This window comes from Thunnus maccoyii, chromosome 17, assembly GCF_910596095.1.
Source record: "Thunnus maccoyii chromosome 17, fThuMac1.1, whole genome shotgun sequence".
Taxonomy (NCBI): domain Eukaryota; kingdom Metazoa; phylum Chordata; class Actinopteri; order Scombriformes; family Scombridae; genus Thunnus; species Thunnus maccoyii.
This window is the reverse complement of record NC_056549.1, coordinates 7400410-7419490: the sequence shown is the minus strand read 5'-3', so window position 1 is coordinate 7419490 and position 19081 is coordinate 7400410. Positions and strand designations below refer to the sequence as shown.

Here is a 19081-nt window from a genome sequence, read left to right as displayed (position 1 = left end):
TGTAAATGATGTGGGCTCGTTCTTTTAAGGTAATGAGGGTAATTGAAATGGATGTTGTTCATCAGAATGTTTCACCATAGTATACAGTAACGTTTGGACACTCCTTCCCATTCACTTGAATGAGAAAGCGTGACAATATACCTGCACATTTCCAGTGTCGATCTCCTGGCTCCCGTCGCCGTTGGATGTGTATGTAAAACACGTTTTTCTTGAGTGATTCCGCTGACCTGAACTGTACGTTTCTCCTCCCGCAGAAATGACTTCACCACCACGCAGCCATCTGTAGAAGTGGACAGCATCGTCCTCACCTGTCCAGAGATCCCAGGTAGAGTTCACAGCTCGCCAGACACATCACACGGTATTTTTTTTTTTTTTTTTTTCTCCCTTTAAGTCATTCTCAAGCTGTTTCTGAAGAGAAGAGGGTGCTGGTGATTACAGGCAGATAGCTGGTGTTGAATTTCAATGGGTTTGTCATGTTTCTCCTGCTGGGAGGAAAGGACTGGATTGTGTTTTGTGTGTGTGTGTGTGTATTTTGCGTGTATGTGTCTGTATGATGAATGCTGATTAGTATCTGTTTGTGGAAAATGTGAGCTGGTTGTGTATGCCATGGTGTGTGTGACAGCCAGCAGCGTCTGCAGGCCTGAACCTCCTCCCGCTGCTGCTGCTGCTGCTGCTGCTGCTGCTGCTGCCAGAGGACGAGGAGGAGGAGGAGATCTCAGGCCTCCCACATTAATCCTCAAAGCTCCTGCGACTTCCTGGCAGAAAGTAGAGGAGCTTAATGAAACACTCGCTCAGCTAATAAAGGCTCTGTAAGCGAAACAACTCCCTGAATATGATTACACCGAAAAAAAACAAACAAACAGGGAAATAAAGTTGACCTTGGAGGAAAAACTGTTATCTAAAACATTTTGTCATCATCTTCGTCACTCCGCTGTGTTTGTTTTTTTTATTTTAGAAGACAAATACTGAGTAAAAGGAGGCCCTGATGGCTCAGGAAGCGATGAATGAATGAGTGTCCTTGTGTTGTGCAGTGAAATGTTCTGGTATTCATCACAACAGGCTATTAAAGTCAGATAGATTGTGAATGTTATGGTCTCATGTCGGATAACAGGACTGTTATTTCCACTGGGAATCTGAAGAAGTAGTTCCAACTCTACTGCATGTTTTTTGGGATGAAAGAAATGTATCTGTTTTTAATGACAGTTGTTAAATAGAAGAGGTGGAAGTCAGAGGTTCTTATGACTAATATACTAAAACAAAGTGCAAGAGTCATTTTGATGTGTTTTTTATGTTAAAAAAGAATGTAAATAAATATTATCAGGTTATCAGACTTCTTAAACTCTCCAATAAATCCAATATCGCTCACACTCACAGTATTTCCAAAAGTAGTGAAACAAAATCATCTGTAACTCAGTCACTACTTTTTATTTTAGGGGTTTTGCTGTTGACTCGCTTATTTAAATGGAGGAAAGTTTGGCTCGTGTCCCATCTTGTCAGTTCCAGTGTATGCCTGAACTGGTGCACATCCAGATTCAAACGCAAAATGAAAAGATCTTAAAATCGATTAAAATAACATTTAAGGGATTTTGTATGAATGTGCTGCCTCAGAGCTTTTTTTGAGAACTGCAACAGGAAAACTGATAATTAACTAATCATTAAGGTTAACATTTGATAACTTACATTTGAATTGAACACTTTTGGACATTTTTTGGATAAAATAAGACATTTGTTAATGTAACTATGCAGTCAAGGAAATTGAGATGGAAATGTTTCAGTTTTCTGATGGTTTTTAAGACCAAACAATTAATCGATTAATTAATTGAAAATATAACCTGCAGATTAATAGTTAGTTGCAGTTTAGTTTCCTGTAATTTCCCAGAGGAGCTTGACTGTATTCTTCAAGGAAGGATCGAGGATGTATTAAATAAATTGATCACAGTATGAATACATGAGGATACAAAGACCACATCATCTCACCACAGTTACATTTACACTTACTGATAAGTTAGTGTAAATGCGAGAAGGTATTTAAACTTAAGAATAATTTAGAATTAAGGTTTAAAAAATATAATAAGAATAAAGAATATAATGAGAAAGATTGAAATGGTGCAGGCAGTTGAATTTATAGCAGCGTTCATGAACATGGATTATGCAAAAGATAGATAGATAGATAGAATTGGCTGATATGCTACAATACAGAATAGCCAGAGTAGACTTAGTTCATAAGTAAGTAATTCATAAGTAACATTGATAAATTAAAAAAAAGTGATTTTGTCTTGATTATTTTCATTGATTTCACCTTTCAGAAGAAGAGAACCTGAACATCAAACGCCGCATCCAGCAGAAAAGGAAACCCTTGGAGGGCTGCTGTAGTTTTCCCTCACAAGTCAAAGCAGCAGAGGTAAGAAAAGATCTGCTTACACAACAGCAGCACAGAGCATAAAACTTCATTACCCACAAATCCCATTGCACATGTTAGCCCTGAATGTCGTCTCCTCAGTCAGTCTGAGGAGACTTTTGATAAATTTGCATTAAGTCACAATGCAAAGTATCTATTTCCATCCATGCATATGAGATATTATGGGTGTGGTGCAGCCTCTCAGTGCTTGTCACCAGGCTGCTGCTGCTGCTGCTGCTGCTGTTGTCCATCATCATCTCATCACTTTGTCCTCACATCCTCTCCAGCACACCTCCGACACTGCAGCTGGAGCCACACAGCCGCTGTAGATCTGAGCTTTAATCCAGAGCCTCTAGTGTTGTCTGGGACAGAATGTGCTCTGATCAGCCAGTGACCTTTAGAAACACAGTGACAGTGTGAGTGAAAAGCATTATTACAGATATTGAGGGGGTTTTTTGCTGTTTTTTTTTTTTCTTCTACCACAGTGAACTGAATGTAAGGGAAACATTCACCTGCTGTTTCTGAAATGAACAGATCTCAGCATCAGCGGCAACCTAATTTTGTAGATAAATGTCTCCTAGAGCAAAGATTGTCAAACTGTGTCCAATCTAAACACACAGACATGAAACACATATTTTTAGATTTATTGTGACTCACTCTTCCAGGGGGATATCATTATCTCTGCTGTGCATCAAGAATAAACATCCACAAATCTGCAGGAAATCATAGGAAAAAGACTGCAGAACTTACCTGAGGATCATCATGTTGTTAAGTTTTCTTCAGTATCAGAGTAATCCAGTGATCGTTGTCTGTACATCCACGGTTACACTGCAGACAGGAGCTGCTAAAAGCTAATTCAGCAGACTTTTAATGCAATTTTGTCAAAATGTAAACAAATACAGGCTAAAAATAACTGGGCTCAAGTTGTAGCTCACAGGCAATACTTAACATCCTGTTTACATCCCCCAAAGTATTATGGGAAGTGTAGTTCCAAAACAGAGCAAGGAAGCAAGGGACCACAATGGAAATAAGCCGTAGGACTTTATTATGTCATCCTGACTTTTCCTTTTATGTAAGCACTCAATGAATGCCCTGACAGCCGGTGATTTTAAAATGAAATTGTCAAATAAAATCGCTCAATCAATCAGCATGATTATCTCCCAAATCAAAGTAAGAAAAATAACAGGGGAGTCGAAATCCATTAATAACTTTTTTCATTCATATTTTTATGACATTACTAGAGCTCATAATTATATTCCTGGAACACAGACACTCTCCTCTTTTTCTTGTGTCAGTTAAATCAGTTTGAAATGGATCATCATATCCTTCAACTTTTTTATGAATTGACAAAATAAAAACATTTATCACCTCTGAGAGCTGGTTTGCTGTATTGATCTGCTTTTTGCTTTACTCTCATATAATAGACCAGACTGATATTTGATGGTTTTATGTAGATTGAGCGACTAGATGTAAAAGCTCTTTTAGTGACAAACCACTGGGGAATTATCACCAACTATACTGAGCTTTTTTAGCCTCTTTTAAGTGCAGTTTTGGTTTTACGGCACATTTACCATTTTGGTTCAGTCACATTCTTATCTACCTCATTTCCAGCAGCAGCACAAGTTTTGGTTTTATGGCACATTTACTGTTTTGGTTCAGTTACAGCGTTCTTATCTACCTCATATCCAGCAGCAGCACCAAACAGCAGACAGTTAGAGACTAGCAGGTGAAGAAAATGGAATATGTAGCAGCTAAAGAGCCAGATATTTTTCTCAGGAGTTGGAAAAAGAAATAAAATGTAAAGTTTATTCACCAGGTGGACACTAATATGACTCTGAAACTTGTTATGGGGTTCTTCTGTCCCCAAGAGGCTGGAGAAAAAAAAAATCCTTTAAAGCAATTTTAATAAGTGTTTTTCTTTGGCAGCCTCTCCGGCCGAACGTCTACCAGGCGGTGTGCATTAAGTGCAACAAGCTGAGCGAGGACAGAAGCAAGTGTCAGAACTGTGGCAGCGGCCCGGGGCTGCTGCCCTGTCAGCAGGCCACGCTGTCATCCCCGACCCCCCGACCCCCCATCCGATCACAGCCCTCCCCCGGACCAAACAGCCTGCCGCAGAACTTCTACAAACCGGCCACGACCATGAGGGCACCTCGTGGAGAGACTCTGCCCATACGGATCACAAGCACCAAAGGAACCCTGCTGCCTCTGAACAACGGCAGGTCTCCTCTGTTAGCCGGGACATCGAGCTGCTGCGGATCCAGGAACACGCCCAAAGGGAAGAGAGCGACGGCGGCCCAGCAGCACGAGCTCAACGACCCCAGTGAGTACAAAGTACTGATCAGAAAGGAGAAATTATTTGTATTTTTAAATACAAGTTCATAAACTCTCAGACACCTCATTACAATATTGAGTTTCCTGATGTTTCCTCCGCAGTCGTCCTGTCCAGCGACGATGAGGACGAGGCCGACAACGCCAGCACAGGAAGTGTCAACAGACTAGACAGCGTTTCCCCGCGGCCCGCCGACTCCGCGCACTCCTCGCCGGCGCCCTCCGGAGGCAGAGTGGAGGCGGCGGTGAAAAGCACCGGAGAGCAAGAGGAGCTGAACACGGAATTCTTTGAAGACGTCAACATGAAGATCACGATACCACGGAGAGCACGGATGAAAGATCAGGTGGGACTCTCTAACCGCTCCTGCAGGTAGCCGACAATAGTTATTAAAACGTCAAAGAGAGAAAAACACGGTTTGTGTTTGCATCAAACAAAAGATGCTTTTCTATATATATATTTTCTTATTTACACATGGTTAATTATCTTCACGATGTGGTCTAACATAGAATGAGTCTAACATAGAGGGAGCATCCAGGAAACAATACAAAACCTAATTTTACTTCCTTACTCATGGTGATGTAGCGAAGACAGATGTAGGGATGGAACTAAGGATTAATCTGTTGATTATTTTCTTGATTAACTGAAAAATTGCACAGGCTATATAATGGTTTATAATTTACCAGAGTTTAAGATGACATCTTCTAATTCCTTCTTTTTTCTGACAGAACCCCAGAACCCAACAGTATTAGTATTATTATCCTTCATGACAAATAAAAGCTGCAACTCCTCACATTTATGGATCTGAAACCAAACAATATTTTGCTTTTTTGCTTGAAAAGTGACTGAAACAATGCATCAATCACCAAAATAGTTGCCAGTTTTCTGCTGATCTACCAATCAATTAATCGTTGCAGCCGTAGACACCTTTTAAGTGTTCAGTTTCTTTCCACTTCTGCACGTCTCTTTCTAACATTAATTCACACATCACACAGTCTCACAGAACAGTGCATCAAACAAAGCCATCACGTTTTAATCTGTTACTGCTCTAGTTCTCATAACCAAAACCCCATGACAGACAGATTTAAGGTATGGTATTCCCCTGAGTTTCTAACATGTCCAATTAACATTTTAGTCTGAATCTGTGAGGTGAGAATTGCAACAAACTGATAAATAAGACTGTAAAATCCCAATATCTGTTTTTCTGAAGCAGAAATTCCCTCTCAAGTTTACATTTTATCCCCACTTTATACACAATATACAATTTACAACAGTTTGCAATTATATATAACCTTAATTTACAGCTGGAGAAAACCTTTAGATTTTTATTAGGAACACCTCGATAAAACTAATACAGTCAACAGCCCTGCAATAGATCCGACTTCATTAAGCTTATTATAGAGGTGTTGATTTATTTATGGTCATTTTGGAGGCTTTAAGTTGTGCTGCTGCTGAACTGTAGTGGGTTATACTAACTTGGGTTATATATGAATTGGGTGGACTGTGTAGAAAAACAAACCTTAACACCACAGGTTTTATCAAGGTGAACCTAATAATAAACTGAACAATAAAACTACCATCATGGGTAAAAAGCAGTGATAAAAGAAGCAAAGATAAACACAAATAAAAGAAAAAAGTCATGAACGTTGTTGTAATAAGAGTAGAAACTGTAAAAGCATCAGTGTGTTAGCTGTGCATGTTTTGCAACAATGCTCTTGACTAAGATGAATCATGCCCTTAATTTTAGAAGGTCTCGTGAAATAGATTATGGTGTACAGACTGTTGTCTGGGTCGACTTTGGCACTGATACTGATAGTGTGTGTGTGTGTGTGTGTGTGTGTGTGTGTGTGTGTGTGTGTGTGTGTGTGTGTGTGTGTGTGTGTGTGTGTGTTTGTGTTTGTCCGTGTGTACAGCACCTGCTGGCCAAGTTCACTCTGGGAATGTCAACCAAAACACACAAACACACACAAAGAAACACTAAATTGCAACTGCAACTAACAAAACCACTATTTTCATCATCAATTAGTCTGTTGATTATTTCTCAATTAATAGATTAGTTGTTTGGTCTATAAAATGTCAGAGAATGGTGAAAAATGTCCATCACTGTTTCCCAAAGCCCAAAGTGGCGTCCTCAAATGTCCCAACCGTAATTGACCAGCCCATAACTCAAAGATATTAAGTTTAATATAATAGAAGACTAAATAAACAAGAAAGTATTCACATTGAAGGAGCTGAAAGAAGGGTATATGGGCATATTTTTTCTTAAAAAGATGATTATTCAATTATAAAAGTAGCTGATAATAAGTTTTCTGTTGGTTCACTAATTGTTGCAGCTCTACAGTCCAAACTGTAAATATTTGGACTTTTTTTTTTTATCTTCAGGCTCTGTGCTTCCTTTCATATCTCCAGACCATGTCCACACTAAGCCGGCTAAATCCCTAAACGCATCTTTTTCTCTCTGTTTCGGCCCTCCGTCCAGACTAAAACGACATTAATTGTAGCGATGTACCACTTTTCTCTTTCGCTGAAATTGTTGTAATGTGCTCGCAATAGACAAAAATGTCAGGGAGCTGCTGCAGAAACAGAAACAGTATACAGTTTCCTCTTCGCTGATTTTCTGTGGCTGACTCGCTCATCTGTCCTGTGCACATGCCGAGTCGGAGGAGAATGACCTGTTATGGCGTTTTAATTTGCAGAAACAAGCTGAAGATCCTGTGTTGTGTGTTTTTGCTAGAAAACAGCATTTTAAAATTCAGCCAGCTCCATGTAGACATAGTCTAAGTGGCAACTCTGAATCAACTCAGAGCTACGTGTGAACTCTCTACTTATGAAGTCCTGAACTTTGGGCACTATGTGTTAAAAGAGCTGTATCTCCCACACACTTCTTTCTATATTGATGTAAACCTACTCAAATTAAAGTTGGAGACTTGGCACTTTAATGTAGTATCCATTATTTTATTTCAAATTGAATGTGCTGAAGTTCAGAGCCTGAAGAACAAAACCTTCCTGCCTGGACTGTAGCACCTTTTCAAGATCACCAGTGTATTCTTCTCCCTAAAGTCACACGTTTGCTTTTTCTTTTTCTGCAGTTTGGAAATCAACCCGCAGTTGAGCAGTTTTCACCCAGAACAAAGAAGCCCAAAATCACGTCCAATAAGTGTGACAGCATCATACTGGAGTGTCGGAGTGTAAGAGTAGGAACTCTCCGTAGGATGGTGACGAAGCCCGTCGTCGTAAGTAATTTTAGCGCCTGTCTGCTAAGCTCTGCAGCCTTTGTTTCATCACTTTAAGCTGCATGTACCAATAACACATGATTCCTGTCAAATTTTAGAAAAGGAACTGGATCATTTTAAAATGTTGAATGTGTTTAGTTTTGCACAAAGAGTTTAGAAAAGTATGAAAATGCTCAGGGCTCAGTTCAGGGCCAAAGGTTTTTAGAAATGATGAGGTCATGTGACTGAATTCCCAACTACAACACCAGCTTGAACCCCCAAGAAGCTTTGAACTAGATGCCAAAAGGAGGATCTTTTTTTACTATTTATACTTTCTTGCCATTTAATTGTTCACTAATATTTTTGATAAATGGTGTTTCAAAGTATTTTCTACACTGCCAACTTTTCTGTTTTTGTTTTATTTATATTTATTGATTTAGTTTAATGTTGAGTCTAAAAAATATGAGAATATTAAGTTGCTGTTAATTGAACTCAACACTTCCTTCAGTTGTCTCACAATCAAAACCTTGCAGGAAAATTAAGGATTTTTTATATGATCACTTTAAAAAGATAAATGAAATGAAAATGATTAATTACACTCTTTGTTTTTGTGGTTTTTTTTTTTCAGTTTTCCATCGACAAAATCCAGCTTGAAACTGAAGGTATGAAACGTATTCGTTAAAACTCTGTGTGCAGAGCTGTTGGATCAGACATTAGTGTCGTATGACTGACTGTTGTTTCAGTGCAGTTTTGTATTCATTCATTCATTCAGTCTCATCATTTTAAGCATAATTGATTCATGTGAATACATAGAAATGACGGCAAGCGTGACATTTTGGGTTCTTTTGGTCACTCATTTGTCATTACTGGAAAATAAAATCACAAATCTGGCGTTACATATTATTCACAAATATGTTGGACTTCAGTAAGCAGGAAAACCTCTGAATGACTGCATTTGTATGCAGAGGGACACTAAAACTTAGTCTAAAGCATCCTACTGTCAATCAGTTTATATTAGTGTCTCTGTTAAATCTCAAATTTTCAAGTTCTGCTCTTCATCTTTTTGTGATGTAATTTGTAGTTTGTTTTTTTTTCATACTTTTTATAAAAGTGACAGAATCAAACTTGTGTGTTACTCATCAGATCCGGAGCGCGGCAGCATAGAGAAGGTTTGTCTCCAGGCGTCGGAGCTGATCAGCTGTGAGTGGTGCAGCGTCCGGAAGCTGCCGGTCTTGTTCTTCCAGACGGCTCCGGAGGAGTGCGTCCGCCTGCGCACACAACTCAATATGTCCAACGAGAAGGGAGGCCAGTGGTACAACTGCACCGGGGACCGTGAGTAACACACAAACGCACATCTGATCTGTAAATATACCTGCAAATATAATGTTTTTCTTAAATAACTAATATACAATAACATGGGATTAAAAAGCCAAACTTAGATCAATCAGTGCAACAGTGAGACATAATCACAGTTTGATTAAATTTAGATTGAAGATACTGCAATTAAAAATGATTGATGCATCTAAATTTTTGATTTTAATACTTGTTCTTACTGTATGACTACATTCACAGTAACACAAAATAAAAGGGCACTCCACCGATTTAGCATTATACCCCTATAACATTGTTGGACTCATGATGAACAATTAACAGACACAAAATGCAGCAGAACCAGAGATATCATCATTTTTATATTCCAAACAATCTTCTTCCTTCTCAAAACTTGGCGCCTACGTTACCCACAATGCAACTCAACCACTTACAGTTCAGTCTGAGATTCGAGCGTGTTATGCTAGTAGTAGCTAACGTAGCCTGGAGCGTTAGCCTCTGGCAGAGATGAGGAGCTCACTTCTTTCTAACTCCACACCTCCAGATTTACTAACTTTTTCTATACGTTTGCAATTTATATAATCAAAAATGACTGATTGTGTCTTAAGACTTAAGAACATTTCAAATAAAATATTAAATTCAGTGTTTCTGTCATCATTCATTATCTCATTATCAGTCTTAATGATTGTTAACGGCCTCATTACACTGCTGTATATTTGTTAAACAACTGTATCCAGATTACACTCAAGCTGCTGATCTCTAGTGTGGCGCTGACCAAAAATGAATAAAAGACAAGAGAGGATCTTTGTATAAATGCTATGAAAAGGTTGCTGACATGTAATATAAGAAACATATTTTGAAATAAATTATTTTCTAAATGCAAAAAATATATAAACACAGAAAAACTCTGAGTTAATAAACCACTCTGCTTTGTGCCTTCGCCCAGAGTCGGATGAGAAGTACATTGTTCTGATCTTCGAGAACGGCCTGGCGATGAAGGAGCAGATGATCCTGGAGGACATCCTGCGAGAGATCGGCAGGACCAACAACCTCATCAACTTCCCCGCCAAGCTGCCCTTCGAAGAGGCCAACATCCGACTGGTCAACTATAACAAGGCGTCGAAGCAGAAGGAGGAGAAGGTGAGTGTACCGCAATGGAGACCTGATGGTCCTGAGTCGCTGGTTCCGATCAGGAGGGCTGCAACTAGAAATTATTTTCATTATCTATTAATCGAACAATTTTTTTTTTCCTTAAAATTTCAGAAGGTAGTGAAAAATATTCATCATTTCCCACATCTTCAAATAGTTTTATCTGACCAGCGCTCCAAAACCCCAATAATATAATACACAACAGAGAAAAACCGCAAATCTATTTGAAAGCTGAAATCAGATAATGTTTATCAATGTTTTGGCTGTAATTAATTTTATGTTTATTGACTACTTGATTAATAAACCAATCATTTCAACTCTATTGATCAGCAACTGTTACTGGTCTGTACAGATTTTTTTTCTGAATTAGCAACATATTTGCTAAAAAATGGCGCTAAAGATTTCAACCATTTTCTGTTGTTTTACAATTATTATTATTTTAAAAAATGCAAGTCAACTGTAAAACAAAAGTTGTGACTATTAAAATAACTTTGTTAAAATTATAATTGAGTTGCAGAAAGTGTGAAAAGCCAGAATCTCATCAGTCGCTGCTAGCCCAGAAGTGATCAAATTTAACTACTATACAAGTTGTAGAGAAAGAAAACCCCATACACTCCATAGTTACAAGAAAGATTGTAACTATGGTGCATACATATGGCATAAGGTGCTACAACCCCAGTTACAAGGAATATTGTAACTACAGAGATTTAGACTTGGTTTTTATTTGACTTTGATTCAAAAACAGACTTCTAATTGTGATAGTTTTTACATGGAAAAATTGTGATTGGCAAAATTGGCCATCAATTTTTGGTGGGAAAAATTGCACAATTTAAAAAAAAAAAAAAAAAAAAAATTGCAATTTTGTAAATATTGTGAAGATATTGGTTCTATTTGTCTCAATTCCAGGAGTATTTTGATTAAATTCATTGTTTTTATTTTCTTGGACCTCACAAACACCTGTTCCTATCTGCAGGCGAAGCCAGTACAAACCCCTCCCAAAATGTCCCAAGTTTCCCCGGTTACCAAGGTCACCCCGGTCAGCAAGGTCACTCAGGTCACGCAGGTTACGACGGTGATGCCCGTACGCACACGGATGGCCACTCGCCAGCAGACCAGCACCTACTTTGAAGATGAAGACGAGGACATGACCGACCTCCAGCCCACCTTCTCCGGACCAATTGTCAAGTGAGTGACTGTTTACGAGACGGGCTGCGAAATGTTTAACAGAAGGAGGGCATATGTGAAATGTCACAGCAGCTTTTCGAAACGTCTCGAAACTTGAAACGTCGTCAATTAATAAATGTTCTCACTGTAAAACAATTTTCTTCAATATCCAAAAATGTTCTAACTAATCTGTCAGTTGATTATCAGCATGTGGTGTCATAAAATAGTGGTTCCAAACCACCGGGCTGTGGACCAGTACTGGACCACGGGAGTATTTGATACCAGGCCGTGAGGAAAAAGTATGAATCAACAACAAAGCTTGAATAATAAAGATATATTGTTACAGGCTGTTTGTGTGGCAGGATGTATTTTTATACATGAAGAAGGTCATCAGTCCATCATCACCTACTTGTAGTTACTTGACTTGTTGTGTTTCTATTAACTAGCTGCCATAATTAAAATAAAAACCATTTTTAGAGTTTCTTCAGAGGAGGTAGAGTAGATAAAAGGTATAAATCTTTTTTTTTTTTTTACCTCTATTTCAGTCATGATACAACATCCTGTCATCAGCCCACCACCTGTTGACTGGACCACAACAATGTCAGTATAAAAAAAAAAAAACCTTTGTGATGACAGAAAAGCTAGGAAACCCTGCCAGGAGAAGAACTCCCATACAGACTCATAACAACAAAGAAATGTTTTCCAGTGAGATGCATTATTTGTAAAAACTGAAAAAAAACCCCATAAATATTCTGTGTTTTCAGTGGTATGGTTGTGGAGCTGAGCTTCAGTGTTCAGTTAATTGCTGACGGGACATGTTTGATGTTGCTGTCAGTCCCAGATAACACTTGTTTGTCATGTTTTTTTTTTCTTCCAGATTAATGGTGTATCCCCCTCCTCCAGCCAAAGGTGGCATATTAGTCACTAATGAAGACCTCCACTGCCTTAATGATGGAGAATTCCTTAACGACGTTATCATAGACTTTTATTTAAAGTAAGTTTTTTGGTTCATTTGTAGCTGATTTCAGACATTAAAACACTCTTTTTCTCTGTCAGTGTAATTTATAGATGTGTCATCTTGTCTTTCCATGTTAGATATTTAGTTTTAGAGAAATTGAAAAAAGAAGATGCACAAAGGATTCATGTGTTCAGCTCCTTCTTCTACAAGAGACTGAACCAGAGGGAGCGGAGGAACGTTCCCGACACGACAAACCTGCCGTGAGTATCCAGAAGTACAAAACAGAGAAATGTCAGAGATTTAGCTCCGTACAACTCATAGGAACCTTATATCCCAGTATTTATTTTAACACTTAACATACCATTTCCCAAAACACAAACACATTTTCTAACATTTTCCAAAAAAACATCTATGATGACCATCAAATGATCCACACTCTCCGATACATCTGGTGTCTATGTAGCTGCTTATTTTTCATCTTTGGTGTGATAACGAAGCGAATGGAGAATTCCCTCCACGTCCGTGAATCAGTGGATATTAGTGGATGTGTGGTGTTTCTTCCGATCGTTATCTGAAAAGTTCTACATACTTTGCTTATCAATAATGTTCAATCCTTGATAAAATGCTGAAATTAGTCTTGTGTTATTCTCCTTATATGGGTTGATAATTATTTGGATCACACCTATTCATTTGTCCCCTAATCTGGAAACTTCCCAGCTCTCCTTCTTTTTCCAACACATACCAAGCTGTAACAGAAGATGTTTTAATATCAAATTATGTTGAGACATCTTCACTTTCACTTCTAAATGCGTTGCTTTTTCTTTTTTTTTTTCCAGAATCCAGAAAAGGAAGCACAACAGGGTAAAGACGTGGACTCGGCACGTTGATCTGTTTCAGAAGGACTTCATTTTTGTTCCCATCAATGAGTCGTGAGTCTTGAGTTTGACAACTACTTTGAATTTTTACTGGATTTCTACAGGAAAGGTTTAACTGAATTGGTTTATTACTAAACAGAACTAATTAGCCAATCAATATAAGAATGTGACCAACATATTGAACACACACGTTGTCACAATAAGAAAATATTCTACATAAAGTCTTTGAAAACCATTTTGAGTCAGACACAGGCTGCAGGTGGTGCTTGAATATAATTAGCTCTTAAATTATGTCCTCATCTATTTTAAAAAACGGGACATAATTTATTTTTAACTCTTGTGTTGTCAGAGCTCACTGGTACTTGGCAGTCATCTGCTTCCCAGGCCTCGAGGGTGCGGTGTACGAACAGAACCCGCTGTACCATGGCCCGTTTCCAGCCCCGACCCCGGCCGCAGATCCTCCATCGGAGGAGGACATCCCGGATCACTGCCGGCCTCTGTCCCCAGAAAGAGACGGGCTGGACAACTCCTCAGATCACTCGTCCCCCGGCGTCCCCGAAGCGTCCGCAGAGGGTCAGACCGAAGGCGACCCCAAGGAGAACTCTGCCGTCACAGACAGGGGACAAGAGGCTTCCAGTACTCCTGCGGCATCGGGCAATGGCCAGGCCGACCCCGAGCAACAGTTCACAAGTGAGTCATCATCTGACATTTAACAGGTCAGATGTTCAGAGCTCGATATTAAACCACAAAACTTGTGTAACAGAGTAAACAAAGCGCCAAACGCTGATATCGAATGTTTGGCGACATTTACGATCTTGTTTACTTGTTCTTTAATCAGAAAGTTCCTATTTTAAATCTAAATTTTGCTCAGTAACTTTATAAAGGCAAAGAAAGCAGGAGCTCTTGACAGATTTGCAGCATTTTCTGCGTACCTTCTTCAGTGCCATTGCTGAAAAAGTCAGCTCATGAAATAAAACTTAGGCTCTATAAATGTCATCTCTGAAGTGCTTTCTGTGCAAGTTACTTTATCCAGACATCTTGAGTAGTAAAGCACATCTCCACTTGAGATTCGAGTGTGAAAGATACACAACAGATGTCGTGTTCAGCTGCTTTGGCTTCCATTGTTCAATAAAAACATAAAAATAGAGGAGGAGAGAGTTTGTTTGTATTTGTCAAAGTGAGATATATCAGATGATATCCTGCCTTTTTGCTGTTACACAAAAACACTTAGATTGGCTGAAGTAACATTCATGGTTTTACATGTTTCAGGCCATTAAATCATGAACAGTATGCTTAACATTCCTACTATAATTATTATACATTTTGATTATGTAATTTTATAAGTCAAAGTTGAGTTTTTATCATGTAGTTTTGGATTTACAAGTGGTAATTGTTCTGTAAAAGGTTCTGCCAGATTTTTTAGTTATTGCAGCTTTAAGCACAAACTAGTAAATATGGATGTAGTGAGAGGAATTATCTTTCAATGTTAACTTAAGAAAATTTAAAAAGAAACACAATGTTCACTGCCATAGATTACTTCGGTCAAACTGTCTGTGAGCTTCCAAAACAGTCGTTTCTTTATGCTTTAACATAAAGATGCATCATGACAGTAAAAAATTAATTAAAACACAGATTAAATTAGAATATCCTGCTTTATTTCTCTGTAATAGAACAGACATCACTAAATTAGAGAGAAATCCATGTTTCAAGTGTTTCTCACAATCTGAATCAATTAAAATGTCTGGAAAATATTACGTTTATTTATGGGTGATATAAACTATGGTGAAGTTTGATCAGCCAAGGACACATTCAAAGCTTTTTTTTTTTATCAAACAAATAAATAATGCTTTTGTTTGTTTGTTTTTAGGCGGTTTGCACCGAATCAGTGTTTGTTACAGTTCAAGAAACGGCGAGGACGACACCTACACCTTCTCTGATGACCAAAGCTCCTGTCAGGTACTCTACTCTTACTCATTTCTTTTATTTTCTGCATGTTTGTCTCCTTTTTTCTGTTCTCATCTGTCCATTAATGAAGTGAAAGTCACTCAGAGTGTACTGAAGGAACTTTTAATGGAAAAAGTAATGATAATGTGAAGTTAACCTTGTTGCTGTCTGTGTGTCCAGGATGAGTGCAGTGAGGACGGGACTCTGGCTGAAGACTCTCTCAGCGCCGACGCCTCTGGTTTGGCCTCGAAACAGAACCTCTGCAAACAGTGAGTGGACGCACTTCTGCCTTTTCACCTACGGGAGGCGTTGCTGCTCTGCTGAAACACACACGGCAGAGCGGTCATGTGAAAGTGATGATTTGTTGCAGTGGTGGACGGTTAACTGATGGTTAACTCCTTTTTTGTTTTTTTTTTCCTCCCTCAGGCCTTGTATTCTCATCATGGACTCCCTGCGTGGTCCGGCCAGATCGACTGTGGTGAAAACTCTCAGAGAGTGAGTGCCTGAGGAGCAGACAGACATTTCAAATTAAATCTTTCTTTTATTTCAGATTGTTTCCAGATTTTATAGAGCAATTGTATAAATTTGCGTCACTAGCATAACAATAATGTAACTCTGACAACAGATTAAGATGATGAGGGATCTCATGAAAGTTGTGATCCTTAAAGATAACTTCCATACATGTTTTAAGGCAAAATACTCTGCTTGGAATCAGAGCTGCAACTAATGATTATTTTCCATTATTGTTTGAGCTGTCCATTATTTTTTGCAATAAATCAATTAGTTGTCTGCAAATAACTTTTTTGGTCCCGACCAACAGTCCAAAGATATTTAGTTTACTGTCATAGAGGACTTAAGAAATCACACAAGAGTATTTGGACTTTTTTTCTTAAAAGAAAATACTCGTTTTACAGTTTCTATTGTTGTGGTTTGTTGTTTTATTACAATTTTGGTTTCTATTTAAGGTTACGACTCAGTGAGTCCATGAGCAACATAGATGGAGCAACACCATCACTACAATGTTATAAAATACTATGAAAAGAACAGCAGAGATTTTTAAAAAGACTTGTCTTGGAAAACATCTAATGTCCTTTTATATACCTGGATGATTTTGAAATTTAGTATTTAGATAATTAAATTACATTTTGAGTCTCAGAGGGGAGTTTAACATAGTTTTAACAACTTCCCGGGTGTGTGTTTGTTTTAGGTACCTGGAGGTGGAGTGGGAGGTGCGTAAAGGGACTCAACGGAGTTTCGGGAAGGACGTTATGAAGGGCTCCAGCCCACGTGTGCCTCAGCAGGATAACTTCAGCGACTGTGGAGTTTACATCCTGCAGTATGTGGAGAGCTTTTTCGAGGTGAGAGGAGAAACTAAAAATCAACATCCGTCCACTCTAAACATCACATTTACTTTTTCTCTGATTTTATTGGCTTGTTTTATTGGCTTTCTCTTCTCGATTGTTTGTACTTTTGTGGTTTCTTGTTTTCCAGTAAAGTTAAGAAAAACTTTACTGAACGAATTGCTTCAGTAATCAAGGTCCATATTATTTACATTAACATTGTTTTTAAAGAGATTCAAGGACTAAAATTGGCAACTGTTACTATTCATTTTCATGGAAATGGTGCTTTTTTTTAAATTGTTTCATCTGTACAGTATGTGCATATGGAAGCCCAGATTGGCCAATATAAAATAGAAAATTAAGACATTATGAAATAATCATATGCATTGAAGAAGTAAAACAAATTGTAAAATAATTGAATAAATTAACTTAAATATATAAATAAATAAATATATATTGCAATAAATATAGTTTCATTTTTTAAAAAATGCTCCATAATTTCCTAAAACAGCTGGTCACTGTAGTTTTCAGCTAACAAACAGGAGGAAATAGTGCATTTGTTGGGAACTAACAGCAGGACTGTGTGTGTGTGTGGCAGATTGAGTCAGAATAAACAGTGTGTGTTCATGTTAATGAAGGAACATGTCACCCAGCGCAGCAGTGTGGCTCACTGACGTGTTTTTTAACAGTTTTTGGACGACAACGGAGGTCTAAGACATATCACACAATTCTTGTTAGTAGATCAATTCATTGTTGGTTTTGGTGTTTTCATGGGATTTGTTGAAAATAATGAAAAATATAGGATATCACCAGGTTTATCCTTTTAATATTGGCCTTTTTTGACTTCCGTACCATCCTGGTGGGATTTCAAATAAAGCAGGTATGCTCATAAATTAATCATTTTTCTTTTGTCTTTCCATTCAGAATCCGATTCCCAGTTTTCATCTACCGGTGAACCTGTCGGAGTGGTTTCCTCAGCAGCGGATGAAGACGAAGCGCGAGGAGATCAAGGAGCTGATCCTGAAGATCCAAGCGCAACAAGAACTGGACAAGAAGGAGTCCGACCAGGTCGAGGCTCCGCCGGGCTCTTCCGAAGAGCCGGAGATCGAAGAGACTTCTGGGTCGACAGGCGGGCTGCCAAACCTACCCATCAGCCCCTGAAACAAACTCCACCCTCCTCCTCCTCCTCCTCCTCCTCATCCTCACCCCGTCACTCCCAGGCCCAATCGGGGGGGCCGAACCTTATCATACGCTGCTGGTTTCACTTCAACAGTCCTTAACTCCTCCCTTCATTAACCACACACAACAAACAAATTTGTAATGAATAAAACACGAACTGTAAATACGCTGGAGTTTTTCTGCTGTCTTTGTAATTTTCCCTTTTATGACTCATTCATGAAGTGGCCCATTTAAGTTATGTTTTCATAGATGTTCTTCTCTCCAGGAGGATCTGTGCAGAAGATACTTTTCTGCTCTTGCATCAGTATTTTTTATGCTTTCAAGTTGTGTAGAAGATGACAAAAATAATAATAATAATAAGCTTTCAAGTTGTGTAGAAGAAGACAAAAATAATAATAATAATAATAATAATAAAAAAAATACATAGAGAAAGTTGCTGTTATTTGTAAGTAAACAATCCACCCATCTGGAGAAAAGAAACTGTTTTCAGGAAGTTCCAGTTCATGAGTCACATACGTAGTTCACTGCTTGTTGTGCCTCTTTGATGTGGAGTGGATCAATTCTCAGCATTAAAAGCAACCTTAGATGCAAGAGCACTTCCTTTGCCTTAGCCTTTTATTTGTGCCGCGTGCTATCGGAGAGTTATGAATAGAACTAAGATTGTTTTTCTATGTGTATATATATATATATTGTGTGTGTGTGTGTGAGTTTATGTGTTGCTACGCAGGTCTGAAAAAGTCTTGAATGCACTTTATTATTTTCAAGTGACAAAGACGGTCCGAGGCAAGTTTATTTACTGAGCAGTTTGTAGACTGAGGTAGTTTCAAAGCGCTTTATAAACACTTCAACTTGAAAAGGAATTTAAAGACAGAAGAATCAAGGTGAAAATTAGAGATTGTCAGAAATGAATGGACAGTGTTTCACAGAAAAAAGAAGACTTCATTTTAGGGCCACAGCTAACAATTCTTTTATTTTCTCGATTAGTAGATGAATCATGTTGTCTATAAAATGCAAGAAATGAGTGAAAAGTTATAATTTCCAAAGTCAGAGGTCTTGTTTTGTCTGACAGACCAAAAGCCAAGAATATTCAGTTTATTATCATGCATGACAAAAAAAAAGGATCAAATCACCACATTTGAGAAGCTGGAACCAGCAGATATTTGGCATTTTTGCTTTAAAAATGACTAAAATGATAATTTGATTATCA

At 38.3% G+C, this 19081-nt stretch overlaps 1 protein-coding gene across 5 annotated transcripts in view; it reads left to right on the top strand.

The window, feature by feature from the left end:
* The window catches only part of senp6a (SUMO specific peptidase 6a), a 31075-nt gene extending 13035 nt beyond the window's left edge, over window positions 1-18040 (top strand). For 3 of the 5 annotated variants that reach the window (XM_042390622.1, XM_042390628.1, XM_042390627.1), the window contains 18 exons: window positions 255-358; window positions 2307-2401; window positions 4325-4718; window positions 4832-5070; window positions 7814-7957; window positions 8565-8598; window positions 9080-9268; window positions 10212-10405; window positions 11388-11599; window positions 12456-12572; window positions 12674-12796; window positions 13373-13465; window positions 13761-14101; window positions 15279-15367; window positions 15536-15624; window positions 15782-15850; window positions 16563-16713; window positions 17620-18040. In XM_042390622.1, coding sequence (XP_042246556.1) covers window positions 255-358; window positions 2307-2401; window positions 4325-4718; window positions 4832-5070; window positions 7814-7957; window positions 8565-8598; window positions 9080-9268; window positions 10212-10405; window positions 11388-11599; window positions 12456-12572; window positions 12674-12796; window positions 13373-13465; window positions 13761-14101; window positions 15279-15367; window positions 15536-15624; window positions 15782-15850; window positions 16563-16713; window positions 17620-17856 — 2914 coding nt within the window. In that variant the 3' untranslated portion in view covers window positions 17857-18040. The remainder of the gene's footprint in view (window positions 1-254; window positions 359-2306; window positions 2402-4324; window positions 4719-4831; window positions 5071-7813; window positions 7958-8564; window positions 8599-9079; window positions 9269-10211; window positions 10406-11387; window positions 11600-12455; window positions 12573-12673; window positions 12797-13372; window positions 13466-13760; window positions 14102-15278; window positions 15368-15535; window positions 15625-15781; window positions 15851-16562; window positions 16714-17619) is intronic. The other 2 variants (XM_042390626.1, XM_042390623.1) reach the window with 2 other exon arrangements.
* Window positions 18041-19081: the final 1041 nt, after the last annotated feature.